Consider the following 27,883-nt stretch of genomic DNA (forward strand, 5'->3'; position numbering starts at 1 on the left):
AAATAAACGAAAACTAAATAAATTCTTTCTAATGGAAACTTTGTGTAAAAAGCTTACATTTTTATGGATTTTCCCCAAAAATTTATAATAAGTGTATTTCACTTTAATTACAGCCCTGAGATCTTTGTTTAGTAAAACCCCTTATATAAGAACTTGTACATTTCAACCATTAATCACAGTGCATTACGTCGGTTATTATTTTTATCTGTTCAAAAAATATGGATAGATATTAGGGGCAAAGGATGTAATTGATTTATTTCATCGGTTCCTTTCATTGACTTATCAGCATTTCTGTTCCCTTATACCATCATCTCCGACTTAATTTGGAAAGTAGCATCGGTTATATATAATATATATATATCGACTCTATTGTGTCGATGCTTATGAATGTTGGGAGCGAACTATGTGACCGTTTTTTCTCGGTTGTAGTGTCAAGAAAATCTTTGTCGGAAGCTGATGCTCCTAATGTACATTCTTACTTTTTTTCCGATGAGATATGAAAACCCTTTAACTATTAAATATTGAAAGAAGGTAATTAAGTCATTAAATTTGATGAGGGACAATTTATGTCATTAGTTTACCTAATAAGAGATGGTTTATGCAAAAAATTCCAACGAGGGATGGTTAGTGAAAAATCCAATAAAGCATTATGTAAATTACTCTTATTTTTATGAATTACGTTTTATGCTGTCAAACAAATTGGATTATAATCCATATCCATTCAAATTATAAGAGATTCTAATCCATTTAGATTTTAAATACTTTGACACATTTCAAAAATTTTAAAACAATTTTAAAAAAAAAGTCATCCTGCAATTAAACTACCATTGTGTAATGAAAAAATTGGACGCCTCAATTAAAAAGTATAAAAATTATACGAGTGCCTGAAGAGTAGATAAAAAAGCATCTTCAATTGTAAAGTTATTTGTTAAAAGCTTTGTTAGCATTCGAGACACTACGGTGACATCCAATTGAGCAGTATGCGGAGCTCGAACCACGTATGTTAGTGATGAAATCCAAGACCCTTGAAAACCTCTCTAATAATCCACTCCTATAAATATAGAAAGTGGAATTTGAAACCTGATGAATTTTCCAAAGATCTATTAGACCTTATCAATAAGCCACCAACCCATTATTGTTTCAATTATTGCTTCAATGATAAAATATATAAAATTGTCTTTTAAACATTTTTAACTTTTGAAACAAAGAAATAGAACGCTTAACTTTTTCAAAAACTTAAAATTTATTTAACCTATTGTTAAAATGTTTTTCACTCTGAATGAGGAAAAACTTGTGTAAAAATTTTTGTACATAAAAGAAGAGTTTTGTTAATGACAGTCTTTAGGGCTGTCAGTATTAATTAATTTGATACATTAACATTTGTACTTTTTCTTGCGAAAATTCAGAGGGCAGTTATTTATAATTAAAGTACTACTTTTATACATGTAATAAGCTTTTTATACATGTAATAAGCTGTTAATGATAACCAGTAGGGGTCATTATCATTTTCCATAAAAGAAAGCTAAGACAAAATTTGTAAGAAATTCTATCGGAGGAAAGAGCTATGGGTAATGATAGACTTGTTAAAGCTACACAGGTACACGAGGTCATAAATTCTAAGAAAGCCTTTGCGATGTTAATAAAAAATTTCCGAAAACAAGTTCTTAAAAAACACTCTTCGTAGAACATCAACAATAAACTTCGAAGATGACAAAAACAAATGTATAAAAAATATATTACTAGTTTGGCCCAATTTGATTTGAATTTGCATATAAAGCATCAGAATTTCATATATTGGCAAGTTTTGATTGTGATATGAATTTACACTTTTGATAGTTTAGTATTGCAACACTAGACTGAGTTCTTTAAAAATACAATCATTATCAAATCAAATCAAATAAGGTAGGAATTTATCAGCAAAATCATGCCTAGTTCATTTCCTTTCACAGCCCCTCTATACATTAAGGAAAACAGAATTGTATTTATATGCAAAATATTGCAGCATAACTCTTAATAAAAAACATGGTCCATGAACTCACCCGTCCTTTGAAACCGTTGACACTGATCATGACAATGATGATGGTCCTGATGATTCCTGGTTCGTCGAGCTTAATGACTGATTTACCTCGGACCAGCTTGAATCAGTGTCCGAGTTTATGGCATATGTAATTGGAAGCCTAAGATTCCTGTCAATACAATAAAACATTACATTTTTTAAGCTGGCCATATAACCAAATACTCGTAGTAAGTATACACACATACGATTAAGATTCAAACTTACCCATCGATACATTTTTCTTTGCAGCGGCTCATCATACTTTCAGTATAATTCCCATAAACCTTTTCCACTAATATCTTTTTCTGTTCACCGATCTTAGAAGAAGGCAATATATCCCAGATTTTTAGCACCTGGATGCAAAGTGAACGTTGTACCACAATGTCTACAGCCCAAATCAAAGACAAGTCTTGTGTAACTTCGTATGTTTCTAGAATTAGACTTCTTTCTTCTATGTTTTTTTGGTAAAAGGGTTCACTTTGTTTAGACTTTGTGTCTTCTATGTTTTTTCGGTAAATGGGTTCACTTTGTTTGCACTTTGTTTCTTCTATGTTCACTTTAGCATTTTCATCTTTTGCTGGTTGTTGCCAGATGCTGCAAATCTTACCTACAAGGGAAGCAACTTGCTTATAAATCTCAAAGTTTGTGATTCTTGGAAATACTTCGGTCTCCACTTTAGTTCTAATTATTTCCTTTTGTGGTTGGTGCTGACCAAATGAAAGTATGTCATTTTGTGGTTGGCGCCGACCAAATGAAAGTATGTCCTTTTGTGGTTGGCGCCAACCAAATGAAAGTAAAACCACACGAGAAACCACTTCCTCTTGAAGTTTGGGATCGGTGAATCTTGCAAATGTCTCCAAGAACGTGTCACTGAAATTTACCTACCATGGGCCAAAAACGAAAAAGATTTTCTTATTACTATACATGTGTACGAAAATATGACGAGTTGAGAAAAATAAATAATTAGAGTTAATTTGTGATGGCTACTAACAACGGTCTACTTACCTTCCATCTGGCCTCGCTAAACAGTAACGACTCTGTATTGAATACGCTATCAAGTTGACGAAAATCATTTGTGGCAGCTTGAGCCAAGTTCAAACCATCATTAGATATGCTACTATTATAGTCACATTCAGCCAAGTTTGATCCTTGTGTGGGTAGCCTATCATCAATGGTAGGTTGAGCCAAGGTTTCTGTGGCGGCTTGAGCAAATTCCGAGCCATGATTAGATGTGCTACTACCCGAGCCAGATTTAGCCAACTTTGATTTTCGTTTGGGTAGCCTATTGACCATGGCGGGCTGAGCCATGGTTTTGTCTTTTCTAGCATGGTAGAAACATCCGCGATTCTTGGCATCAACAACTAGGTTTTTCCAGATAGAACCACTATTCACTAAAGTTGGTTCATTCCCCAAAATCCAAAGACAGTATCTATATATGAGAGGATATCAGATCAAGTAGGAAAAATGAAAAGATCATGCAACTATAGAGAACACATACATATTAAACTTATTGTTTATGTAAAGTAAAGTATATGATGGTTCTATTTCTCATTAATCAAGTCGCTATTAGTAAGGAGTCTAAGAGTTAAGAGTTATCAAATTTATGAATGTTGAGTTAAATTGTGGCTTGCTGAAGAGGTTTGTTGAAGCCTATAAATTCGCAGCTTATGTAACTCAATGAGATATGAAAATGATATTATCGATTTATAAGTATTCTCTCCTTTCACTCTGTTTACTCTGCGTAAATTAATCAGGCTAACATAGAAGAAAAAAAGATGAGAAGAATAGCTAATATGCTTGTTACCTGGCTCGGGTCAAAGCCACATTCGCTCTTTGATGATTTGAAAGAAAACCAATAGACCCTTTCCCGTTACATCTCACTGTGGATATAATTATTACATCTTCTTCACTCCCTTGAAAGCCATCAACCGACCGGACATTCACAATAAAGTACTTTTCATGGCCCATGTACGTTTTGCCAATTTGTTCCTGTATTGCATTTACCTGAGCCTTATATGGTGATATGCAACCAACACTTACCTTTCGTCTCTTTGTAACAGCTTCTGCAGACATAGCAAAAGGAGTTCAAAGACCGATAAAGAGGGAAAAAAAATAAGTAAAACGAAAGAAAGAGACGCAAGTACGTACCTTTAAAAAGTTTTGCAATTATTTCAGTAGCAACAGCCACTTCCTTGAGATTCTTCGTGCTCTGGTTCCTATCAAATTCTTCCTTTGCAGATGTTACATTTATAAACGAGTATGAGCCATACATAGATCCTTGAAGAAAACGCTTTCCATAATTGCTGCTCTTGACATTTGCCCCATCCAAGATCTGATTGTTATAGAATTCCTTATTTGGAAATCGGCTTATGGTTGGATGCATCCGGTATTGTACATTAAGAAGGTGTTTCTTATGCCCTAGTAATACAAGCCTCTCAAACAAGCTCCTTCCAAATTCAGCCTCCTGGCACATCTACAAAAAACAGTAAATGTTAATACTATTTTAACATGTGATCGACCATTCAAATATAACATGTATTAAAGAAGATCAAAACCTTGCTTTGAACCATGGCTGGGAGTTGTCTTTCATCACCAACTAGGATAGCATGCCGAATGCCTTCGAGCTGCAAAGGTATCAGAGATTCACATTCCTTTAGCTGAGCAGCCTCATCGATCACAAGAAATTCCAAAGGTTTCTCTTTGCTAGTACGCAATTTTATGGAGCTTGATGCGGTGCAAAATATCAAAATAGCATTCGCCATACAAAAAAACTTAAGTACATGATGTCCCGTCAGTTCTGGAAGGCGAAGTGTGCCTCTAAGGTATTTAAGTATTTTGAGACTTGACATTCTGCAAGCATGTAAATCAGGAATTCCTTTTTTCCGGGCATCATTTAATCCTCTTAAAGCCTCTCTTAACCCTGCATTTTCCGCAACTATTTCTTTGAGTGATTGCTCAATAAGCCTAAGAGAACGGACTAGAAGAATCATTTGTTTAGCTGCCTCTACCGAAATCATAGATGTCGGCATATGTGTGTACAAGTTTTCAACACAAGATATAAGGTGATTTCCTAGAGACCTGAATCCATTTGTGACAAACTGCTCAAAAGTGAAGATCTTTACTTGAAAAGATTCTTTGTTTGGATTTCTGTTTGAATGCTGCTCATGTACCACAAGGTTCTTCCAGTTTTTCTCTTTCAGTGCTCTTTTTCTACGCAAGTCATTTGACTTTTCATCTGCTTTTTTCTCATCATTATCTCTTTGATTAGCCAAGTACAACCGGTACTGATCCTCAGGATCCTCAAGGAAACGAATCATCCACTCACTGGTACCTTTCCATCCTGAACAGGGGGCTAAACACTCAGAAAGACACTCAATACGGAAATTTAAGAATATATGTGAAAGATCTTTGTGATCGTCGATTGCCATTCTCTCCCTGTTTCCAAATAAAAGTATGTCTCCTAAACCATAGGTATCATGCGACAACGAGCCTCTTACTAGGCTCATAAGCCGTTTAGTGACTCCTAAGACTGCAATATTCGTAGGTGCACAAGTAACGGTTCTGCATTTTAATCCCAACAACATAAACAATAACGAGCCCGTAGTTTTAGTCTTTCCTGTCCCTGGAGGACCCCAAATTAACTTTGTTGTATTTCGATGTTGACAGCCACTTTCAGCAATGCAACTCAAAACAGCTGATTCTTGTGAACTATCAAGCTGGAAACTTTTGACATCTACCTTTATTTTCTGGAAACTCATGTCTCTGGTTTCATCAACAGAACATGAAGCACAAGGTTCTTCAACCTGTTATTAAAGGTAGCAAACGATTTAAATATATTTCAAAAAATGTAAAAATTTGTAAAAAATATAAGGAAAATATCATTGCATTAATTCTTACACTAGGATTAACCCCCAGCAATGTTTTGATCAACTTGTTCTTGTCTCCATTTATCTTTGAATGAAGGGCTTCAGAGATGCGAATATTTGTTGTTAAGTTTGTAAGAAAAACAACAAAGCGTTTTGATTTTTGGCTTTTGTCTTCAAGAAGATCGAATGGTCTTGATGATAAGACAACAATCATAGATGGTGAGTTATCTATGTTTGTGCCCTTCAGTATAGCAATGGTGTAAGGCTTGTTTGGCCTCTTCAGATCATCAATAGATTTGGGCCTTACATCAGTGAAAGCAATAAGATCTCCACCCTGAGGTTCATAAGATCCTTCAAATTTACAAAGAATGACGGTATATAACAATTTTTTAGGATGCTTAAACCCTTTTGCCTTTTGCACTTTAACAATCTCTGCAGTAGGACAACGGCTAATTCCTTGTATATTTGAGCACAAGTCCGCACGTGTCTCCTCAAAAAGCAGATTAATGAATGACCTTTTATACTCGGTTACAGATGAAAATGTCTTCGGAATCTCTGCTACCTTTTTGAATTTTGGCAATGGCAAGAACATAAGAAACATAAAACAAGAATTCAAGTACAAGGAAACAATTTTGTATAGAATCATCTTTGAGTGACTGCAAGTGGTTCTACCTCATATGGGCTAAAATTCAGCGAGAATAATAAATTTCTAGAACACACAAAAGAGATTGTTTACCATCTAAGACCAAACGAAGATTCGTGATTTATTAAAAAACATTGCGTAATGACTCAAATGAGAACTACCAAAAGGAATAGTACTCATCTCTCAACTAGAATTCTAATGAAGGACAGAGGCTTCAAAATTAGTGAATTCAATAAAGACGAACTACTTTAACCTATATCACTAATTAAAAGAAACTGTCAAGACAAGTTTAGCGACACACCTTACTAATGGTGACTTAATTAGCTTCGTGACTTTTACTCGGTATATGAAGAGTAAAACGGTACGCACCTTTTCCTTGTACAAATTCTGATCGAGCACGTCATCAAGAGACCAAGAAAACACCTCATCAACCAACTCCTGAGGCTTGTTATCATGGTCAGTACTAGTAGGGGGGCGATTGCTCCGTGCTGGAAATCTATACATTGTCTTGAATTGTTCAATTTTTCTAAGCAAAAGTTAGAAAACTGATCGAAGAGAATATATAAGAATTGAACTTGCGTATTGAAAGGAAATGAATTAAAGGTTGTTTGTTTAATTTGTTGTTTAAATTTCTAGTACAAAACACACAGGTGGTTGGATGTTTGTATATATACTACTGATCACGTACGTACGTACGGGATGAGAAAAACACAACGAAGGGGCCAATGCCATGGATTCGCTACTTTTTTACAGTTTCCAAGAAGTTGCTAAACTTAAACAATACTAAAAGGATAGTCATATGATTTACTCTTTCTTAATATTTAATCTACAAGATTATATATCAACAAAAAATATGTGTGACTGTGACAAATGACTATCTACGTCATATAAAACACGTCATCAAATTTTGTACAGAAAGAAATTATTACATGTTAACATTAAAACACAATTTGAAAGTATTATATTAGAAATTCTTTTAAGATTCATTGCTTACATCATAAGTTTAAAATATAAAGCCAATTTATATTATTAGACCCATTTTCTTTATGTAAAGTGTAAACGGCTTTATTAAAGACTTTGCGAAGAAGACTATCCGTACATTACTTTTACTTTTATAGTTTTATAATAATGAGTACATCACTAACATATGTTTTGTATCATTTTAAGCGCAATATCATAAAGACAAATAAGCTATAATAAAAATAAGGGTTTTGTTAGTGACAGCCCTTAGGGTTATCAGTAAAAACTAATTGAGTGCATTAAAATTTGTACCTTGATGTTAGAAAAATCAAGGGGCGATTTTTAATATATAAAGTACAAGTTTTTAAGCATGTAATATGTAGTGACATCCCTTTATCATTTTCCTAAAAATAATCATAAAAGATGAATAATGATCTTTTTCTATACTCTAAAAGAAAGTTAATTTCTTCTAAAATTTATTTAAATACAAAAAACCAATAAAATGAGTTTTATATCCATATAAAAAAAAGTCAAGTTGTGAAGATTTTGACTAGTCAATTTGAGAAGATCTTGACCCTTGATTTTCATCCAAGTGTCAAGATCTTCTCAACTTAACTAGTTAAGTTAGGATAACCTTAGGGAATCCTTGTTACCTTACATTTTTTCCTTTTACCATTAGCTTCTCTCACTTTAAAAAGTTAAATTTGAGCTCGAGAGATCTCGGTTCCCTCTTCGGCTTTGGTTTGTCGTCGGAAATATTTTTTTATGGGTTAAACCTTAAGTAGGAAGTTATTCTTGAAGTTGACAGTTTTTCTACCTTTGAGTAAGAATAAGACTTTTTACGTCATAGTTCCTTGTATCATGTTTTTGCGTATCGTTATCGTTGTCGTTGTCATAGAGATAATATAAAATATCCATTAAAACTGATCTCACATTTTACTTTACTTTTTACGAGATAGAAGAAGAAGTTGACCCCAAACCGAAGTTATAAAGCAAAGTCAAGTTGTCCTTGAGCATTAGCTTAATGGTTGAAAGACTATCCCCCATACATAAGGTCTTGTGTTCAAGCCTTGTGGAGGACATAATTATGAGGGCTTGGCTTGGGTTTACCCAGGTTCAAGTCTGAAGGGCAGGGTTTACTCCTATTAATCATCGTGCCTTCGGGCGGATTAGTAGGGGGTTTTCCCCCAATTGGGTATTTGAAATAGGCATTTCTACTTCGAGATAGCTCTCTAGCGTAGATCCGGTTAAGATAACGTATGCTAGACTTCTCGCTGTCGAATCGTGACACGAAATTTTCATTAAAAAAAAAAAAAGCAAAGTCAAGTTAACACTTTCAAATTTAGACCCACCACAATCACTAACCTAGCTACATAACTTTATAAACATCTATAATTTTATATTGTATCTTAAAATTTAAATTTATATATATTATTATTTTACCATATATATTTATTGTTTATATAATTTATATATTGATTAACATAACTATTTTCATTTATTATTATTTTAGCAAACGATAAACACATTTTTACATACATACGATGTCTTAAAACCCGTCCGTTAGACGGCGGGGATGAAGGGAAGTTGTTTTCATAATTGAAGTGGTTGGTTTTATTAAAAAGTTGAGCTAATCATTGTAGATGGTTAGTTTGTGTATTAACCTATTGGGGGTAGTGCCCCCTATCATATGGAATCATATGGTGGGAAATTTTTACATGTTTCATGCTAAAGTCAGAGTTTATGAAGATTAGAATTGGCACTTACGATATACAACATGAGTTAACCAAGGAACAGTTATGGGAACATAATAATAGATAATTACACGTAAATCGTATACACCTCTTTTTTACTTTTGGTGCGACCCCACTCCATCAGAGCACGAAGAGTTGATATTGTAGGTCGAGCCTGCAGTAGAGGCAAACCAGTGTCTACGATTTCGGAACCACTACAGCAAGCAATTAAATTACAAACATACAGACCCACAAAGATCAATAAAGCATAACCAGATGAAGTGTAAATATAATTACCTTATGGCAGTTTTAAATGACTTTACTACAGGAATGTCCTCATCATCAATCAAGATCGTAGCAGAGGAACTCGAAAAACAGAAGCTACCTACAATGAATATAGGGAAAGTTAAGAACATGCTCATTGATTCAAACACGGTATACAACAACCAATATACTACCAAGATACTCCTTAGCGCTCATGGATGTAAGAAGGATGACATAAACGCCCGGATGCATTGTTTTCTTCCGAATCATGGAGTCTCTCAGCCGACCCCATAAGGTAACCCTGAGTTGCTGCCCCCTGTATATAGATAATTCCAAGTTAGGCATCCGCTAACATGGAGTGTAATTAAAACAAAACTACTGTATTAAAATGGAGTTACCGCTCATTAGTCAGATTAAATTCCACAGTTTGGTCCCGGTTGATTTTTTTGAAGGCGCGCCAACAATAGTCACATAGCCAACCACGTCTAAACATGTAAACCAAAAAAAAAGTTCAGATTCATAATAGCTTATGTAACTTCTTCCCCTAAAATATTTATAAACCAATTGAATATAACAACATGAAAAATCCATTATTTTCTTGATGTGTTCCATCTTTTTTTCCCAAACCAAAGATCAAACTACTATTATATAATAGCATTGAGATAGACAGAAACTTATATATGATGAACATTTAAAAAACTACATACCAACGAAAAATCTGTTCTCCGTGGGTATTATCTGCTCAAAGGGCATCAGTTGAAAAGGATAGCGGGTAAACATCTCAATATCATCGGTTGTCTTGCTTACAATTGTTGAACCCTGAAGCTCAATCATGTATGTAGCATCTTTCATGATCCAAAACCTTTCAGGATTTGGAGCAACAAATAAACCCTTAAAGTTGTAGACACCACCTTCTTCTAAAGTCTGCTTGAATCGAAAAGCATTCCCAGCCTTAACAAAACAATGGAGCACATTTCCCTAGCAGTAAACAAATACAATTGAGTAAACCACACACAAATAATATACCATACAAAATTGATATAAACATCAGTTCCTCATTACAAACCTTCTTATCATAAATTATGTAATTTGTACTCATATACTTGTTCCTTATACTGATCACATCCCAGCGCCTGCAGACCATGGCAACAATTGGGCCGGTTGAACTTTCATCAATCTGGTCTAAGTAAACAAAAACAATGTCTTTCACTTGTTTTGCTGCAACATCACGGTCCTTTCCCATCCTAATTGTTATATGTAAAACTATAAACTAATGGAAACAGAGGATGCAAAGTGACGATAAGGGAAGGTTAGGTCCATCTTATATAGAACATCCAGCAACCCAAAGAGCCCATCAAAATTCTGAAACGGTTGCTATTATATATGATCAATCAATATATCCTTCAATACACGGCTCTTGGCAATCCAAAACTGCCAACTTCTCAAAATTAACTCTATATTAAAATCCTATTATTAACTCTGAATATATGTTACGGTGATAGTGATCAGGGTAAGTAGTAATTTGAGTGGGTAAGGTAGCATTATTGTATGTTTATTGGCGGTGATAGTGATTAGGGTTAGTAATTTCAGTGGGGGTGGCATTGGGCGGGTTAGGATCCGGAATCAATATGTAATTTCCGTCCCCAAAAGTTAACATTAATAAAAGGTGTTCTGGTGGTCACGTGTCCTAATATGAGTATCAACTTTGAACCTTTTTAAATACACTTATCATATGGCTTTAAAAATAACAAAATTAGGGGATAATGATAAACCACTGAACCATATATGTGGCTTTAATTTCATATGCCAACAAAAAAATTTTAATTTAATAAATTTTATCATAATTTATTGTAAAGCTTAATATTTATTCCTAATGTGAAAACTTACGTGATATAATTTTGTCATCTATATTTACTTTTTATTAATAAATAAACTAATAATGATATCATCTTTAGTAACCGTATTTAATTTCAATGTATTATATACTATTTTATTTTTATGTTTAAAGCATAAACTAACAATTAACTCTTGGCAATCCAAAACCTCCGTCCTTATATACAATTAATTAACAAACAATAAACTACAATTAACTCTTGGCAATCTAAAACACACATGATCAACATACCCATAATCAACATTTAGAAGGATTAAAGCATTCAATTTATTAACACACATAATAACATACCTATAATCAACATTTAGAAGGATTAAAGCATTTCATTTATTCAATTAACTAATTAAGAAGAGAGATATTTTAGTTTCAAATTTGATAACACAAACTTAGTTTTTATATAATATATATAGATATAGATATAGATGTGTTAGATAATTATAAACTTACGGTAAACGAATCTGGCCGGTTCCAAGCTATCATCACGTTCTATACTAACTAAAGTTTAAGAATTATATGTACACTACAAAAAAAAAAATACTTTTTAATAATCATCTATTGATTATTATTAAACCTTATACGAGTGCACTTATTACTTATAGTTATCTAAGAATTAAGATTCGACCAATAATTACATATGCAACCACATATACCCGACAAAGACCATCAATTAAAAACTCAGGACGAGGACCACAATAGCGCCTCACGACGACTCTTTAAATTTCCACGAACTAAAGTTCCACATACTGACACACCTTTTTCCATTTTTCCCAATTCATTTAATTTGCTTTCTCTGTAGCCAATAGAGACATGCGAATATAGCGAAATATATATTCTTCGATCGCATTTACAGAGATTTCTTCATTATGAAGTTTCCAAATGAAAAATGATATACTTTGTTGTCTTCTTCACAAATATCCTTTTAAATAACATTTGTATAAATCTATGAGAAAACGAACATTCGGTAAAAATCTATTTTAATGTTAATGATGTTTTTACCAGAATAGTTTCTATTCACTTGTCTCCACTCATTATTGATAATTACCATTTACTTCGGCTTGTGTCATTAGTCTTTACCATCGGCTACCACTACATATAAGGTGGTTCCCTATTCTGACATCGTCATTACCTCATATTGACTGTTATATCAGTTCTTTCTCTCCAAGACACATCAAAGAACTACTTCTTTCCTATCATACCCTTATCATCATCGAAGGGAAATTATTCAAGTACGCTTACTTAGAAGCACATGAAAATAAAAAAGTTTGTTATTTTATTTTCTCAAAAACAGTTGTAAAAATCGTACAGTTATATCTTCATTACAGTATGAAACAAGCGCTATTAGTCACACTAGAACATTATAACGATAATAATTACTACCAGTTATATTCTAATAAAAAAAAATCATCCAAAGTTACAATATTTATACTCCCTTATAAAACAAACTCAACCCCCCATTTCTTAAATTTAAGAGCCTGATATGTCAAATTTACCTTTCATCTTAATATATCTTTATTTCTATTTTATAAAGAGTGACTAAATTAATGCCCTTAAAAAATTTCAACCTATCTCTCCCTCAAGTAGAAACAAACAGAAAAAAACTCTAATTTACAATTCATCCCTTCCTCCCCCTTTCACATCCCACCGTAAATATTCATCACATCGCCGACTGCAATGAAATTATTTTTACATTAAGAACCACATTGTCACCACCGCTGCATTGCGTGTACATCCATTTAGTTTGAATTTAAAAAAATAGCAATTTGAACTTACGAAAAACGGAGTAAACTGAAGCGGAACGAAAATGTGTAGACTACCTGACATGATGCTTTTTGAGAAATTGATTAATTGAAGGCCTTGTTTTGGACTTTTAGTTGGGCTTTATGTATCAAAATGGGCTACACATGTGGACATCCTTAATTTATAAAATACATACTTGTATTAACTATAGTTGCTGATTTTTACATTGAATTTTTTTATTCATCTACTGATATTATTAATAAAAAGACAATATTACCCTCTTACAAAGCAACAATTCCTATCTCACTAGTTGAGGTACAGGAACTTTTATTGTCTACTATTTCGATAAAGTAACATCTCTTTTTCATATCCATTTACATATTTATATATGTTTATATTTATATTCATATTCATGAATTCGCATCATCACTCTGTCTTCCATGTCTATGTATATATGTGTGTGTGAATGGAGGGTTGTTGAATTTTTGACTGAAAATCATTGGAGGCGGCAACCTTCTTCACTCCTTCAGAAACCCCTTTTTTGTTCCTCACTCCCAACCTTATTCTTTTCACTGGATCTTTGGGGTTGATGGAGATTTGGTTTCATAGATGATAATGATGATGATATCATATATATGTATATTGGTTGTAGATAAACATATAAAACAATGTTTTTCTTTACTAAAAATCACCGTGCATCATGAAAATCAGCATACATCAATATATATATAAATCTCCGTGTATCAATTTTATTATGATCTCGGAGTCAAATTTTTGTCTTATTTGTTTTATTTTAATATTTGTTTTACAATAACTAACCTTTATGTATATTTTGGTTTTAATTAATTTAAACTAGAAGGTGAGGGTGAGGGTTTATTAATGTTATTGAAAACAAATCAAGATAGTGTAAAATTGATTATTTGATGTTATTGAAAACAAATCAAGATAGTGTAAAATTGATTATATGATGATATTCAGTTGATGATTTGTTCAATGGTTTATTTGATGGTGGATGATCATATTGCCTTCTCTTTTATCTTGAGCCCCATTTGTTCGGATAGGTATTATCGTAAAGGTCAAGTTTATAAATAAGGGTAATATTGTCTTTTTAATAATGTTTATGTGAATGGATAAAAAAATACAACGTAAAAAAAGGTATATCCTGGCTAGATTAGAATAAATTAACTTATAACATAAGTAATTCATAAAAAAGATTAAATTAATTTAAGATAATAAAACTTTCAACTGGAAACAAAAAAAATTACTGTACAAAACATGAAAATCAACAAGTAAACTTCTGAACTTTGAAAATATATGGCAGTGTAAAAACATTATCTGTAATTCTGTAAATAACTTGCATGTCTCTTGACAAAAAAATAAATAAATCTCAAACATAAAAGATTTCTAGCCCTTAATAGTAAAGCAATTAACAGCTTAATCTCCCAGAATGAATAACAGTTCATTGACAAGCCCAAATCATTGATACGAACGTTTCAGTCAAGTGATCATACTACTACTAAACAACAGCCATACCCGCAACCTGAAGTTGCTGCCGAATAGTCAAAACTCATAGCTAATTGTTCTTAGTAATGAAGACTCGTAGTTAGTAATTTGTCCAAAGTCGATAGAGGGCTTGAACCAATCAAGAGTTGATTATCAAAGGTCAGTTGCAAAATTACATTTAACTGCAAATCTTAGTAAAATGCTAAACATGGTATATTCCTCTGAGACTGTATCCAAGTATATCCAACCCTACCATGAACAGTCGCGATCAAGCCGAGTGTTGGACAAGAAACATAGAATAAAACAGGTGAAATGCAAGGTAAAGTATCTTTGGCAAATAATCTGACACATTCATGTCCGTCAGAATGATCTGAGTCCAGTCAATGTCTAAAGTGCTTGTAGTGTCCTTTCGTGTCTGGTGCACTAGGATGCGTCTGTGGCTGGTTTGTTTATGTGTGCATTAGTGCATATAGCAGAAAAGGTGCAATTTTCTATAAGGTTGAGAGAATAAATCGATTGTTAGATTCGAATGACCAGTGCTTGTTATTTAATTAAAAATCTAATTCATTTACATCATCACTTGATTTATGATCCATATACATCAGGAATGCTATTTGCAGGCAGTAGCGCTTCCTTGGATTTTTGACAACTGCGTTTTGTAAACGTCATAATCTAAAACCGGCTTTAAAAAAAAAGCAATCCCAAAAACCATCCAAGACCCCTGTCACTGGTTAGTAATTTCAAAGCAACAAGGGCAGGCTGAACATAAAAGACAAATTTTGGTGTCAAGTATCCACCTTTCTTACGAATTTTTGGGTGTACAGAAACACAAAGATTCAAATATATGCCTGAAACATGCAACATCAGATCTGCATGAGTTGTGATATTGCTAAAATTAAAGAGTAAACCAAAATTGCAAGTTAGCGCCTGGGGACATATTTGTACCTCATGATTATTATTAGAGGGGTGGATAACTCGTTTTCATTGATCTTAACTGCATCACCTTACAAATTCACAAATAAGCGAACAATTAACCGTTTATTCATTATCTACCCATTCAAATTATACCCACAAGAATGAACAAGGGCGGGACTAAAAAAACAAAAATGGACCAGCAGTCAGCTATAGTTTTTGGTTTTGGGTCCTTGACGGGTGAGAATCCAGTACCAGCAGATCAACAATAAAGAACCAGTTCAACAGGAGAAATTACATTTTGCCACTACTTTGGTGGTGAAGACATGTAAGGTTAGAAGTGGAAACGATAAAAACAGATGAATGATTAAAGCCAGCTACCTATAAGGACCCAAAAATAACAAGCGATGCCAATTATAGAAGATAAATCTGCACTTACATTTCCGAAGAAAAAGCTGTTTGGTATTACACACTTAATATCTTCCCATATTCATCACATCAATAAAAGTAGAAAAATGGCACATAATATCTGGAATAAAGAGGAGTACCGGGCATAGAAATGGAGCCGGATGTGCTGGGTCTGCTGATATTTTATGTCTGGCAACAGATAAACCATAGAATTTCATCGATCAATCAAAAGTAGAGTTTCTGTGTAGGACCTCACGGAAAAGCTTACACTGTGTCCAACAATTCCAAGATCCTTGATCCGTTCCGAGTAAGAGTCATAAGCAAAAAGTGCATGAGATCCATGGTCAACTATAGGTTCGCCATTCTTCATAAATCCACGAACTATCAAAAATTGTGAATCCCGTGGCATAACAGTAAATAGTTTTGTGAACGATTTAGTAACACCTTGCCCCATCATCCATACACCAAAAAAAGTTCTGTTTTCATCCGCTTCAAGAGCGACAACAGACTCCATTCGCTTAGAAATATACAACTTATCACTAGTTAGGTGAGCTAAATTATCTGGAAGGCATACTTCTTCAAACCGCTCACTACTCAAATCAAATGACATAATAATCTACCCTCCGCCACGTTAATCATCTCAAACGCATGCCAATAAATAACCCCGTCAAGAACCGCCTGACCCCAACAAAACTTAATCGAATCACGACAAGGCAAATTCTCTCTTCTACTACAAGATAAACTTTTCCATTTCCCCGAAATTAAACTAAAAACCTCAACTCGCCAAGGAATACAAACCGAAGTGCCATTTTCAAAACTTTCAAAACTATTAATCTTAACAATCTTAACGTCCTTATCTCGACTAACCCCAAAACCTAAAATAGTTTCGTAACGCATACACAAAACATTAGGCACATGAACATCAACAAATTTCCTAATCAAAGGATTCCATAAAACAGCCATATAACTTTCGTCTCTATAATCATATGGAAAAGGTTGCTCTAGACTATAACCATAGAAGCAAGTTAATCCGTGACAAGAACCGATTACATTTGAATCCTTAAGATTGTTAACAGATTTAGGAAGAATAGTACTAGGAATTTGGTATTGGTGAAAATTATTATCATCAGTGTCAGCAATGGAAATGTAACTGTAATTTCGATTGTCGGGAGGACAGAGAAGTATAGAAGCAAAATAAGCCATGAAAGTTGTACTGGTTCTAAAATGAAGTTGTTGTTGAACAGGAATGTACCTTATTAGTAAACGGTCGGGATGTGGTTGTCGATGACTGACTTCCATTGTTTTGAGACAGACCTGAATTGAAGCAATGGTTTGATAGGAACTCTTTTGATTATTTCAACTTGTAATTCAAATGGAATGTTATCTGACATTTTTATCAGGTTGAACTTTTTAGGGTTTTAACTTTCTAATTTTTTTTTAATTTAATTTTACAAGGGGAGAGTGGAATTGAGATCCTGGGACCTGGGGAAACATTTGGAACCCTATATATAAGTGGTTAAAACTTCAATACCCAAACTAATGACTAAAATTTAGAGACATCTTAATACATATGCAATTTACTCGGGTCAAGAATTAAGTATCCAATACATCACTAGGTTTAAAACGTTTGATCGATAAACAAATGAGATTGATGCCTGTTGGATGAATCAAATTCGTGGTTCAGTTTTCTGCTCTTTCATCAACAGCACAAATATGAGTTCAAAATCAATATTAAACTTCAAGATCAAAACAATATATGAATCAAATACATCACAAAGTTGCAAGTTTGCAACCAACTAAAAGAAATCTGTTCCAATAAAAAGAAAGACCGACAAAGTATGTTCAACAGATTAAGTTGACGCGGCTGTAGCATTATTTGGCAAAGAGTAAGCACTTCTACCAGGAATACCAACTCGTCCACGTCCAATTCCATTCCTTGGAAACTCACTGCCTCTTTGAAGCTCATTATCTCGGCTGTTTGACTTTGAAGAAGTAGAAGTGTAGCAATTTGTGGAATCAGCTGAATTTGGCTCCCAAGAAGACGACATCCAACTCATTTGATGACTACCTGCAAAGCTATTGCTCCCTGAAGATTCCTGTTCTTCAGCATCTGCATCACCGCCCCTTCTCACAGTCACATACTTGTGCAGACTTGGTTCCATCAGATCATCATTAACCGCTTTCTCAGACTCCACAAGATTTTCTTTTTTGAACTGAAAGTCATTTGAGCTTGTGGCAGAGTTCAGGTCAGCTACTGCTTCAAGAATCGAGCACGCCTTGCTGACACAGGCCGGCAGCGAAAAAGCTGGTGGTGTTACTGGTGTGCTGGTGGGGTTTTTCTGGTGAAAACTTTGGATATCTTCAAGTAACAAACTAGCATAGGTTGTCGGGTTGGGGTTAGGGGTAAGTAAAGTTTCGGGGTTTATATCTAGGTCTCGAGATAGCCTTGAAGATCGGGTTCTAGATACAATTTGATTATGTTTTGGATTCTCAATTGCACTTTTCGCCTCATCAATCACATGGTTTTCTTTGGCTATGCTGTTTTTAGTAACAACAACATTGTTGTCTTTGTTATTCATTGTCTTTTCACCATTTAGTTTCTGCATTTGATATAAACAACTTCTTAAATTCACTACCTAATAAAGAAATCATAAAATCTATACTAAATCGAATCCAAACACGCAAACCCTAACAATAAATCGATAATAAAAACCGTATAAAGGCTAAAAAAACGCTTACTTTAATGCCCGGTTGCTCAGATCCAGCAGCAGCATTGGTGTCGATTTCAGCTAAAGGATTCCTTCTATAAGGAGAATGTTCAGCCTTTCTCGAATTGCTTCGACTCAATGTCACCGGCTGCTGGTTCTCATTCAAAACCCTAATATTCGCCCGAGCCGGCGACCTGGCCCGTGGAGACGCCACAGTCCGAGAACCCACCGTCTCGCCTCCATTTCGCTTCACTTGAATCCTCTTCATTCCTGCACCATTAACCCCCTCACCACCAGCACCACTATTACTCTTATCTGTAGCCGGAACCGAAACCATCTTCCCTGGCCTAATGCCGCCACCACCGCCAACAGCACTACCTACACCACCATTCGAATTAGGATTCGGAGATTCAGATCTTCGATTTGGGGATCTACTAACTCTCCTTCCATTTCCACTCCCACTTCCTCTTTCTTTACTCCCAGATCTCTGTTTCTGTCCATCTCTTTCTCTACTTCTTCGTCTCGAAGACGGCGATGAAACCCTAACCTCCCTCTGCCGTCTCCGGTGACTTTCTCCATCCACCGCCTCATCTTCACCATCATTTTTCGTACCCATTTCGATATCAAAATCGAAACTTCTCTTTGAACCGGAATACCTCCTGCCACGTGTCGGCGTTTCACCACCGGCCGCCGGTTTCACCCCAGATGAACTCCGGCTAAGCCTCCCACACTGTATCAAAATCGCATCCACTTCTTCCTTCGTACAACTCGAGGTCCTCACCGCCGAACCCATCACTCTCACCGGCTCACCGACGTCTCCGGCCACCTCTCCGGCACCGGTGCCGGAAAATCCACACTCATGGGTCTTCTTCCGATCGACAGATTTTCGGATTTCCTGATCTGGGTTTCGATCAATTTCATGACTTTTTCTATTTTTCACAAGGAAAACATCTTTTTTCAGATTTTCTTGAACTTTAGCAACCACGGGGACGGAACTAATGGTGTTTTCCGGTGGTTGTGGGTTTGGTTTGACTTTGACTTCCGGTGGTGGGGTAGGGGTTGAAGTGATAGTACTAGTTTTGCTGCAACAAGCACCCATTTTTGGTTTCAGATTAATGAGAGAGATAAGGGATATAAAATGATAATAATAAAATGGGAAAAAGACGTTTGGATTTAAACTGGGAGAGAGAGGTGAAAGAATTCAAATTTTGACTCAAGTTTGAACGTGGAATTATAGCCGTTGTTGGAAATGGTTTTTGTTAAAGGGTTGTAAGTGTAACTTTATGTGAACTTTCTCATTAGTCTTACAAATTTTGGGAAGTTTCAAATCAATATCTATTTTCAAGTTCAAAAAAGATGCAATATTAATGGTTGTTACTTTTTAGACGAGTGTTGGATGGAACTTGGAAGCTTAATTTCATACGAAAGTAATTAGATTTGTTGATTATCTATACATTTGAGTTTAATGAACTCTTCTGGATTGGTTTAAAGTGAAATCTTAATTATGTTATTCCATAACCAATTTAAAAGACTGAAGTTGATACAGAGTTTTTTTTTATTATATTTATATGTTTGTAACTAGTTATATTGGGAGAAAACTTTAGTCTAGTAATAATAATGCATTGTATACCCCTTATTTTGGAAATTGACAATTGGATGTTAGGTCTTTCGATTTGCTTATTGATTATGATAGCTTAGTTATGAGTTAACGAGTTAGTATTTGGCTTTTTATATTCAAAAATTTCTTTTTAGTCAAAATAATGTGTTAAATTCTGATTATAGAAAGCCAATGAGTTGATGGGAGTTCAAATCTCACTTTTTATATTTATAAAAGGTAGTTATTAAATGGTCCTCTCACGATGAGACATGTTTTTTATAAGAGTATTCAGTTTTAAGTCTATTTTATGTATATGTGGAGTGACTCTATGTATTTGAGTTTTACTTATAGTGGGTCGGATAAGTTTTTATTCTAGATCTCTACTTGATATGAGTTTTTTGCGAATAAGCTCTTTAACACAGACATAGTTTAGATAATATACGTTAGATCTCCCTTCAGTTGCTAGTAATCCACAACTTAAAAGAAAGTTAACATAGTAATAATTTATGTAAGGCTTACACTTTTATTGACTTATTACTATGCATGTATGTCTTGGGCTCTAACATGATTCGGAATTAATTGTATGGATAAAATATCCATTTAGCTTGTGCGTATATCATTATTTCATGACTATCGTGTTTAATTTGTTTAAATTTCTTAATTCACAATATATCTTATCGACGTCATGTTTTAATGTTTTAATTTTAATTGAAAGAAACTTCATATAATCCGCTAAAGTTTTTATCTTACTCACATCAACCCAATTTGAAGTAATAAAAGGAAAATCTATGAAAGTTGTAGATCGTAAGACCATCCCCATTGATGGATTGTTAGTCTGGTCGGTCACAATATTTAGGTGGACCCCATCTAAAACTTCGCCAACTTGTTCATTCAGTCCAACACAAGTCGGCTCATATTCTATTAATTTCGGTAGGGACAGTATGCACTACTCCATAAGTCCATATAATCATGTGTCATTTTGTAAGACTATGAGTTTATATTTACAAATTTTTTGACCTTTTAAGATTATAACTTAATTTATATATATATATATTCTATATAAAATTTCTACATCCATATTAAAAATGGGAAATGCAAGTTAATTGGTTTTTAAATAAAAATGGGAAATGCAACGGTCCTCTGCTTGGGATATGAAAAGCAAAAGGAATCAGAATCGCATGTGGGTCGTGGATCCATCTGGTTTTTTTCGGTATTCCCTCTGTTTTATCCAACAACCTCACTCACTCACTTTATTCTATTTTATCTTTTAATAATTATAATTATAATTATTATATAAGTATGTTAATTTCAAATTACTGAAATAACTATAAAAAAAATACCAGCATGATACCCGCGTATTGTGACGCATATCATTTAGAAAGTTTCGATTATTGTAATCTTAAAATCTTTTAATATCGTTAATTACGATCTCCTCTTGATTTTGAAATCTTTTGATCTCGTTAATTACGACTTTTGCTGATCGGGATCTATATGAATGTGTTGTGTGTGTGTTAGGGTATAGAGAAGACAGATATTAATGTTTAATGTATCTGCTTTTGATGAAGGGTATGTGTATTTATTGAAAAATATTTATTGGGTGAGTGAAGACTAAAAGGGTGAGGAATGACAAAAACGTAAAATCACATGTCATAAATCATGTAAACTTTCAAAAGGGGTGGATAATTTTTAATAGGAAGTATAGATATTTTATTTTTAAAAATAACAATATGTGGTATTCAGCCGTTTTCCCAAGAGATCTGTAATATACAATGTTTTAAAAACTGGTCATTTAGTTATGCCAAAACTCGTCATCTAGTTATACCTTAGTTGTCCACAGACCGGTATTAACGATAGGATCGGTTTTACCAGTTAGTTTAACTTGTAATTCTATATATAAAAACCTTTGCAATAAGTTTTTTGTAAGGCTTTTTATGACTTATTACATGGGAATTGCTATTAAGTGCCTATGGGGCATCTGTTAAAATAAATGAACCTATAATTACAATGAGAATACGTGTAATGGCTCATGGTCAACATATCATTGTTTAGAGTATGTGCAAGGTTTCATCATCATTATACAATAAAAATTTTCTGATGTCATATTCCGATAGAATGCCAGAAAATAAGTACTTTATATTAAACGAAATTAATTTTGTTTGCTCTACCTAAATTGCCCTTTTTCGTTCATTGAATATGCATGCTTTTTGAACATTCAGTCAGGTAACTCGCATTATGATAGGAAATAAGAAGGGCACATATTGTTGGCAATTATACAATTTTGTGGAGAAGCACAACCATCCAATGATCGACACGAACAACAAACATTTTTTAAAACCTTATAGGAAATTGTTATTTGAGGACCATGTTTCCATACATAATGTGTCAATATAGGTGCCACAAAGAATATAGTCTGACTATATTTCAAATGAGAATAGGAAAACACATATCGTCACTGCCTTATCTATACTAGATCATCAATATTTTTCTCTGACTTTATTTTTTCGGCTGATCATACACGATCATATTGCTAATTTAATTGGAATGTTTGATTTGATTTGGAGTTGCTTTGATTTATAAAATCAATATGAGGACTGAATATATAGAATTGAGAGAGTGGTTCATAATATATGTGGAGTTTGGTCCGATAAATCCTCTAAAGGGTACCCAATGCATTCGTTCTCCTGTTTGTCTGGTGTGGAGGGACAAGTCCACACCATTGGGTGAGACTCGTCCATGATTTGTTCGCCTCTCTCGTCCCTCCCTTTCGTTCCTTCAGAGACGAGTTGGAGTCGTGTTTTTCTTTTTCTTTTTCTTCCCACATATATATATATATATCCCGTAGAAAAATAAAATAATAACGGGATCCAGTTTTTCCGTATGTGTGCTTTGTTTTTTTCAAACTTTTTGTCTTTACCCTGAACTTTGATGTTTACTTAAAATTAACCCTAAAATAAATACACTTACTTTTTTCTCTAAATAAATATACTCTCTATTATTATTATTATTATTATTATTATTATTATTATTATTATTATTATTATTATTATTATAGAGCATTAGAAGTGTAAAGTTTAGATAAAATGATAGAATCAAATAATTGTTGGGTCCAAAACTAGTCCTTAAGGGATGAGTGTATTCGGTATGTTTTGGGGGATTAATCCTTAAAGTGTTTTTTACTGATGTGGCGCTGACAGGGAGTAGTAGGGATTAGTCTAAGGTATTCGGTAGCCTCAAGTCAGCCAAATTTTCGAGGTTGTTAGTTTGTTAATTTGCTGACCACGTTTGGAATTTTTATTACTTATATACTTCTTTTCTTTTTCTTTTTTCATCTTAAAATTCTTTTTAAGTTTATCCATAAGACCATGACATTTAACTAATTTTTATCTTAAAATTCTTTTGTGTTATCTGCTAACATATTGGGGGTGACCCTGTTCAATTGGTCTATTTTACCCATGTATTATTATTTGGATTTTTCCTAGTTCTTTTCACATTTTTTATTTGTTTCTATGTTCTCAACTAATATATTGGAAACCTTTATTCCACTTTATTTTTCTTCTTTTTTTATTTTTGTTTTTTTTCCACAAAAACTAAGGCTATCTGGGTGTCTTTGGGTGCCATTACGTGCCTTTGGATATCCTTTGTCGTTGTTGTCTGTTCAAACTAAAAAGATTTTTTAAAAGATGCCTTTACCTAAGGGCATGCCCTTACTTGCTCTTACTTAATATATTTTTGTTTTTAGTTGTATGTAAAAGGATATGTAAGGATGTTGTTAGGTCAGAAATCGACCAAGTGTAATTTGTTCAGAAATATTTGAAGTTCAGAGAAAATACTTGTACAAAATCTGAGGACTCTCTCAGAATTAGTTCTCTGAAGCTTCACTTCAGATCGAGATCAGCCCAACTGAAGACATTCATTCTGAAGTCGAAGACTAAAGACTGAAGAAGAGAATCCACTGAGAAGCAGAGCTCTGAGGAGATTCTATCTGATTGAAGATCTGAAGCTGCTTAGTGTAATGTACTTACACCACTTTGCACTGATTACGAGGAAGCCTTTTTTACTTTACCATGTTTTATCCAAACAATAACATTGTCTCTGTATAGCTTTTTGGTTAAGTCAAATGGTTGGGAATAAAGTGTGAATTGTCACATCAAATGACTTTCACACTTAACCTTAAAACACACGATTTAAGGAATATTGTTTATTTCCTTAAATGTGTCCCAGCCATGTATTGTACGGCCAAGTCCACGTCATCATGGACTTTGCCTATAAATACAAGACTTCTCACAATTTGCAAAATGCTTGGAACTTTGGCATTGCAACTTGTGATATATACTCTAAGTAACTCTTACGAGTATTTCCTAGTTGATAGATCATTTGTATTTCAAGGTTGTTTAGATATTTTCAAAAGTGTGATTATCTTTGTTCCGCAACAACCTTTGTATTTTGTTTATATCAATGAATAAAATACATTGAAAAATACATCGTGACTCTTTGCCTAATACTTGATTATACATATTATTTATATAGTTTCAAGCACTTGTTTCTCATATTTACTTTGTGTTCATATCCATATCTGGATCATAATTCTGAACTAGTCTTTATCTAGATCAGAATTACTTGCCAGTCGGGTTACTTGTTATATTTGTATTATCTTGTTATATTCGACTAACATCTTGTGTAGGGACTCACATTTGGTATCAGAGCCTCCTGGTTAAGTTTATAAATTTTACAACCTTTTGATCTCACAAGATGTCTAGCACCAAAGAACCTAACCCTAATGTTAATATTAATACTAAGCCACCACCTCTTCCACCACCTATACCTCAACATAGCGTCCATGTGCATTTTCCAAACAACCCTGTTCCTAAGTTTAATGGGGACATTGACTCTTTTACTACATGGAAAGCTTGTATGATGAAGTATATTGCTAGAGTTGAAAGACACTTGACCACCATTCCACTTAGAAGGACCTTATATACCCATGAATGCTTCAACTGTTGTCTTCAATGCCGATGGGACTCCTAAGCAGTCACCTAAGGAGAAGGATCATTGGTCTGAGGAGGACCATAGACTGGCAGATCTTGATTCCAAGCTCCAGAATATGATCCTCTTCGCAGTTCCTGAGAACTTAAAACCCACACTTGTTCTTCTTGAAAATTCAAAATTAATGTGGTAGGAACTGATGACACAGTTTGAAGGTACCGAGGAGACTGTTGTCACTAGAAAAGTTGCTTTGAACAAGAAATATGAAGCTTTCTTTGCATTACCAAATGAAACTTTAACTCAAACTTACATTAGGTTCACAAATTTGGTTAATCAATTAAAAGCTTTGGGAGTTGAAAAAGATAAAGAAATCTTGTTGGAAAATTTTTGTGACATCTTACCTTCTAAATGGGAAAATCTGATCATGGTTTCGAGATAAGGAAAAACCCTGCACAGTCACACTCTTGCCTCTTTATATGGAGATTTCAGATATACTGAGGAAAACAAGGCTGAGAGAGTTGTGTCTGAGCAAGATGCAAAGAATCATGCTTCTACCAGTTCTGCAATGGTTCAGTATTCTGAGCCACATGCTACTGCCCTACTATCTTCTGAGAATGAAAATTCTGACTCAGTGAAAAAGATGGTAGCTGAATTAATGAAAGCTAGTATTACTGATTATGCAACACATGAGTGTGATGAGGATGATAATGATGATCTTGTTGCAATGCTGGCCAAAACTTTTAATCGTTTTAAAGCAAAATCAAATAAAAATGGCAAACAATTTTCCTCAAACAATTCAGTTGATAAGTCCAATCTTGAATGCTTTAAATGTGGAAAGAAATGACATTTTATGAAGGAATGTAGATCAAATCAACCCTCCTCATCACAATCTGCTCCTAATCATTCTATCTTTCAGAAATCTGATGAGTCATATAAGGCCAAATACAAGAAATTGAAGACCCATATTGCACTCATGGCACAAGAAGAATCCAACAAGAATAGCTGGATGGTGGCAGATTCAGAAAAATGGGAGGATTCTGATGTGTCTTCTGATGATGAAGGAGAAGTGAGGGACATGTGTTTCATGGCTCGTGAAGATCAAGGTCATGTTGTTAAGTCTGATGTTGAATCTGGTCGTTGGGTAGATATAATCATGAAGAAGGTTAGTACATTTGGTTTTGAAAGTAATGAGAAACAAAAACTGGATCTTTTAGTTCTGATTGAGGCCGACATTTCTTATGTTGAAACTGTGCGTTCAGAAAGTTTAAAAGTGTTTGAAAATAATGCATCTGAACTGAACGCCAGTCATGCCAGGCTAAAGGAACTAAAAGATGTTCAGTTGGCCCTAAAAAGTTATCAGTCCTTAGTAGCCAAACTGGAAGTTGAAAAAGAAGAACTGAGAATAATTCTTGAAAAAGAACAAAAGATAATCAAATCATGCATGAAATCACCAAACCTAGATGCTGCAATTAGAAACACTTTTGCAAATCAAAGAGCAGCATATGAATCTGGTGATCTTCATCTAGCATCTGTTATAACTGATTTAGATGCACTTCCAAAAGAAATGACTTTAAATCACTTTAACACATATCTCACGTAATACATATCTCATGTAAATCATTTAATTTACATAAGCACATACAAAACACATAGTAACTAACGGTTTCCAACGACAAGTTAACGGTCAACGTCAAAAGTTTCGGGATGTTACAGAAACCGCCTGAAGGCATGATATTTAATTGGGAGAAAACTGATGTGTATTTTCTAGTCTTAAATTTATAAACACGAAATACCTAGCTACTTACTACTACACACTTGCGGGCAGTGGACCCGTTCGTATGCAGTATAGTTGACTTGGTAAACCGAGGTCGAACACAAGGACTTAATAAGCAATTGTTACAATAAAGTGATTTAGATTAAAAGGGGGGTTTTGTGGCCGAATTGCCACTTTGCAAGAGTTAGTAAGAAAAGTCAGTAATCCCGTAGGATTAATCGCAAGAGATTATTTGTTGTTGAATCTTAGCAAAGATTTAAAAGGAACACCTACTTGGATCAGCTCACATGCCAATCATCGGGTCTAAATAATACTTGCATTTGTTGAACGACTCAATAGGTAGACAAGATGAACTCCCGTTATACTTGAAACTTTAACTGCTCAAAACATAATTATTGCTCCCGCACTTAATTTCTACTCTAAACAGTCAAACATTAAATACCTGAGTTGATTTTATGATTTAATCTTTTGAAAATTTTCTCCCGAACTGCTTATTCGCCTAATCAGATCCCTCTACCATAAGTGTTTACACACTCAAAATGAATTTAATTGTTTAAAATCTTTATCGTTGATTTCTCCCGAACTCCAACGATTTTAGGTTAATTATGGACCGATCAACTTTTTCATAAATCAATTGACAATGACATAGATTTCTTCCGAACTTCTAATTACAATTATCAATCAATAAATATAAAAGATAAAAACAATATTTAATTTCAAATAAATATGGATCTTTGATTAAACATGAAAATCTTGTCCAACGATTGCAAGTAACATTCAAAACGACCCTATGACATGTTTACTACCCAAGCGGGTGTTGAAGGATTTAGCTACTCATAAATAAA

At 34.1% G+C, this 27,883-nt stretch overlaps 2 protein-coding genes across 2 annotated transcripts; both read right to left on the reverse strand.

Moving 5' to 3' along the window:
- Positions 1-1,857: 1,857 nt before the first annotated feature.
- LOC122606096 lies at positions 1,858-7,354 on the reverse strand. Its single transcript, XM_043779061.1, has 8 exons — positions 6,935-7,354; positions 5,954-6,484; positions 4,612-5,859; positions 4,205-4,529; positions 3,861-4,119; positions 3,062-3,485; positions 2,282-2,937; positions 1,858-2,186 (listed from the first exon to the last, which is right to left on the reverse strand). Exons 1-8 carry the CDS (start codon positions 7,067-7,069, stop codon positions 2,066-2,068), a joined length of 3,699 nt encoding a protein of 1,232 aa, XP_043634996.1. The 5' UTR covers positions 7,070-7,354; the 3' UTR covers positions 1,858-2,065.
- Positions 7,355-17,607: 10,253 nt separating this feature from the next.
- LOC122605293 (uncharacterized protein At1g65710-like) lies at positions 17,608-19,839 on the reverse strand. Its single transcript, XM_043778202.1, has 2 exons — positions 18,716-19,839; positions 17,608-18,576 (listed from the first exon to the last, which is right to left on the reverse strand). The coding sequence occupies exons 1-2, from the start codon at positions 19,781-19,783 to the stop codon at positions 17,827-17,829; spliced, it is 1,818 nt and encodes a 605-aa protein (XP_043634137.1). The 5' UTR covers positions 19,784-19,839; the 3' UTR covers positions 17,608-17,826.
- Between the last annotated feature and the right edge of the window lie 8,044 nt (positions 19,840-27,883).

The sequence above is a fragment of the Erigeron canadensis genome, chromosome 6 (assembly GCF_010389155.1).
Source record: "Erigeron canadensis isolate Cc75 chromosome 6, C_canadensis_v1, whole genome shotgun sequence".
Lineage (NCBI taxonomy): Eukaryota > Viridiplantae > Streptophyta > Magnoliopsida > Asterales > Asteraceae > Erigeron > Erigeron canadensis.

Bases quoted from the DNA above. Each gene is read 5' to 3' on its own strand.
- LOC122606096 (XM_043779061.1), bottom strand. From the start codon at position 7,069: ATGTATAGATTTCCAGCACGGAGCAATCGCCCCCCTACTAGTACTGAC. The intron at 6,485-6,934 runs GTGCGTACCGTT...AAATTCAAAAAG, and splicing joins AGAATTTGTACAAGGAAAAG to GTAGCAGAGATTCCGAAGAC. The intron at 2,187-2,281 runs GTAAGTTTGAAT...TTGTATTGACAG, and splicing joins AAAGAAAAATGTATCGATGG to GAATCTTAGGCTTCCAATTA.
- LOC122605293 (XM_043778202.1), bottom strand. From the start codon at position 19,783: ATGGGTGCTTGTTGCAGCAAAACTAGTACTATCACTTCAACCCCTACC. The intron at 18,577-18,715 runs GTAAGCGTTTTT...TATCAAATGCAG, and splicing joins CTGAGCAACCGGGCATTAAA to AAACTAAATGGTGAAAAGAC.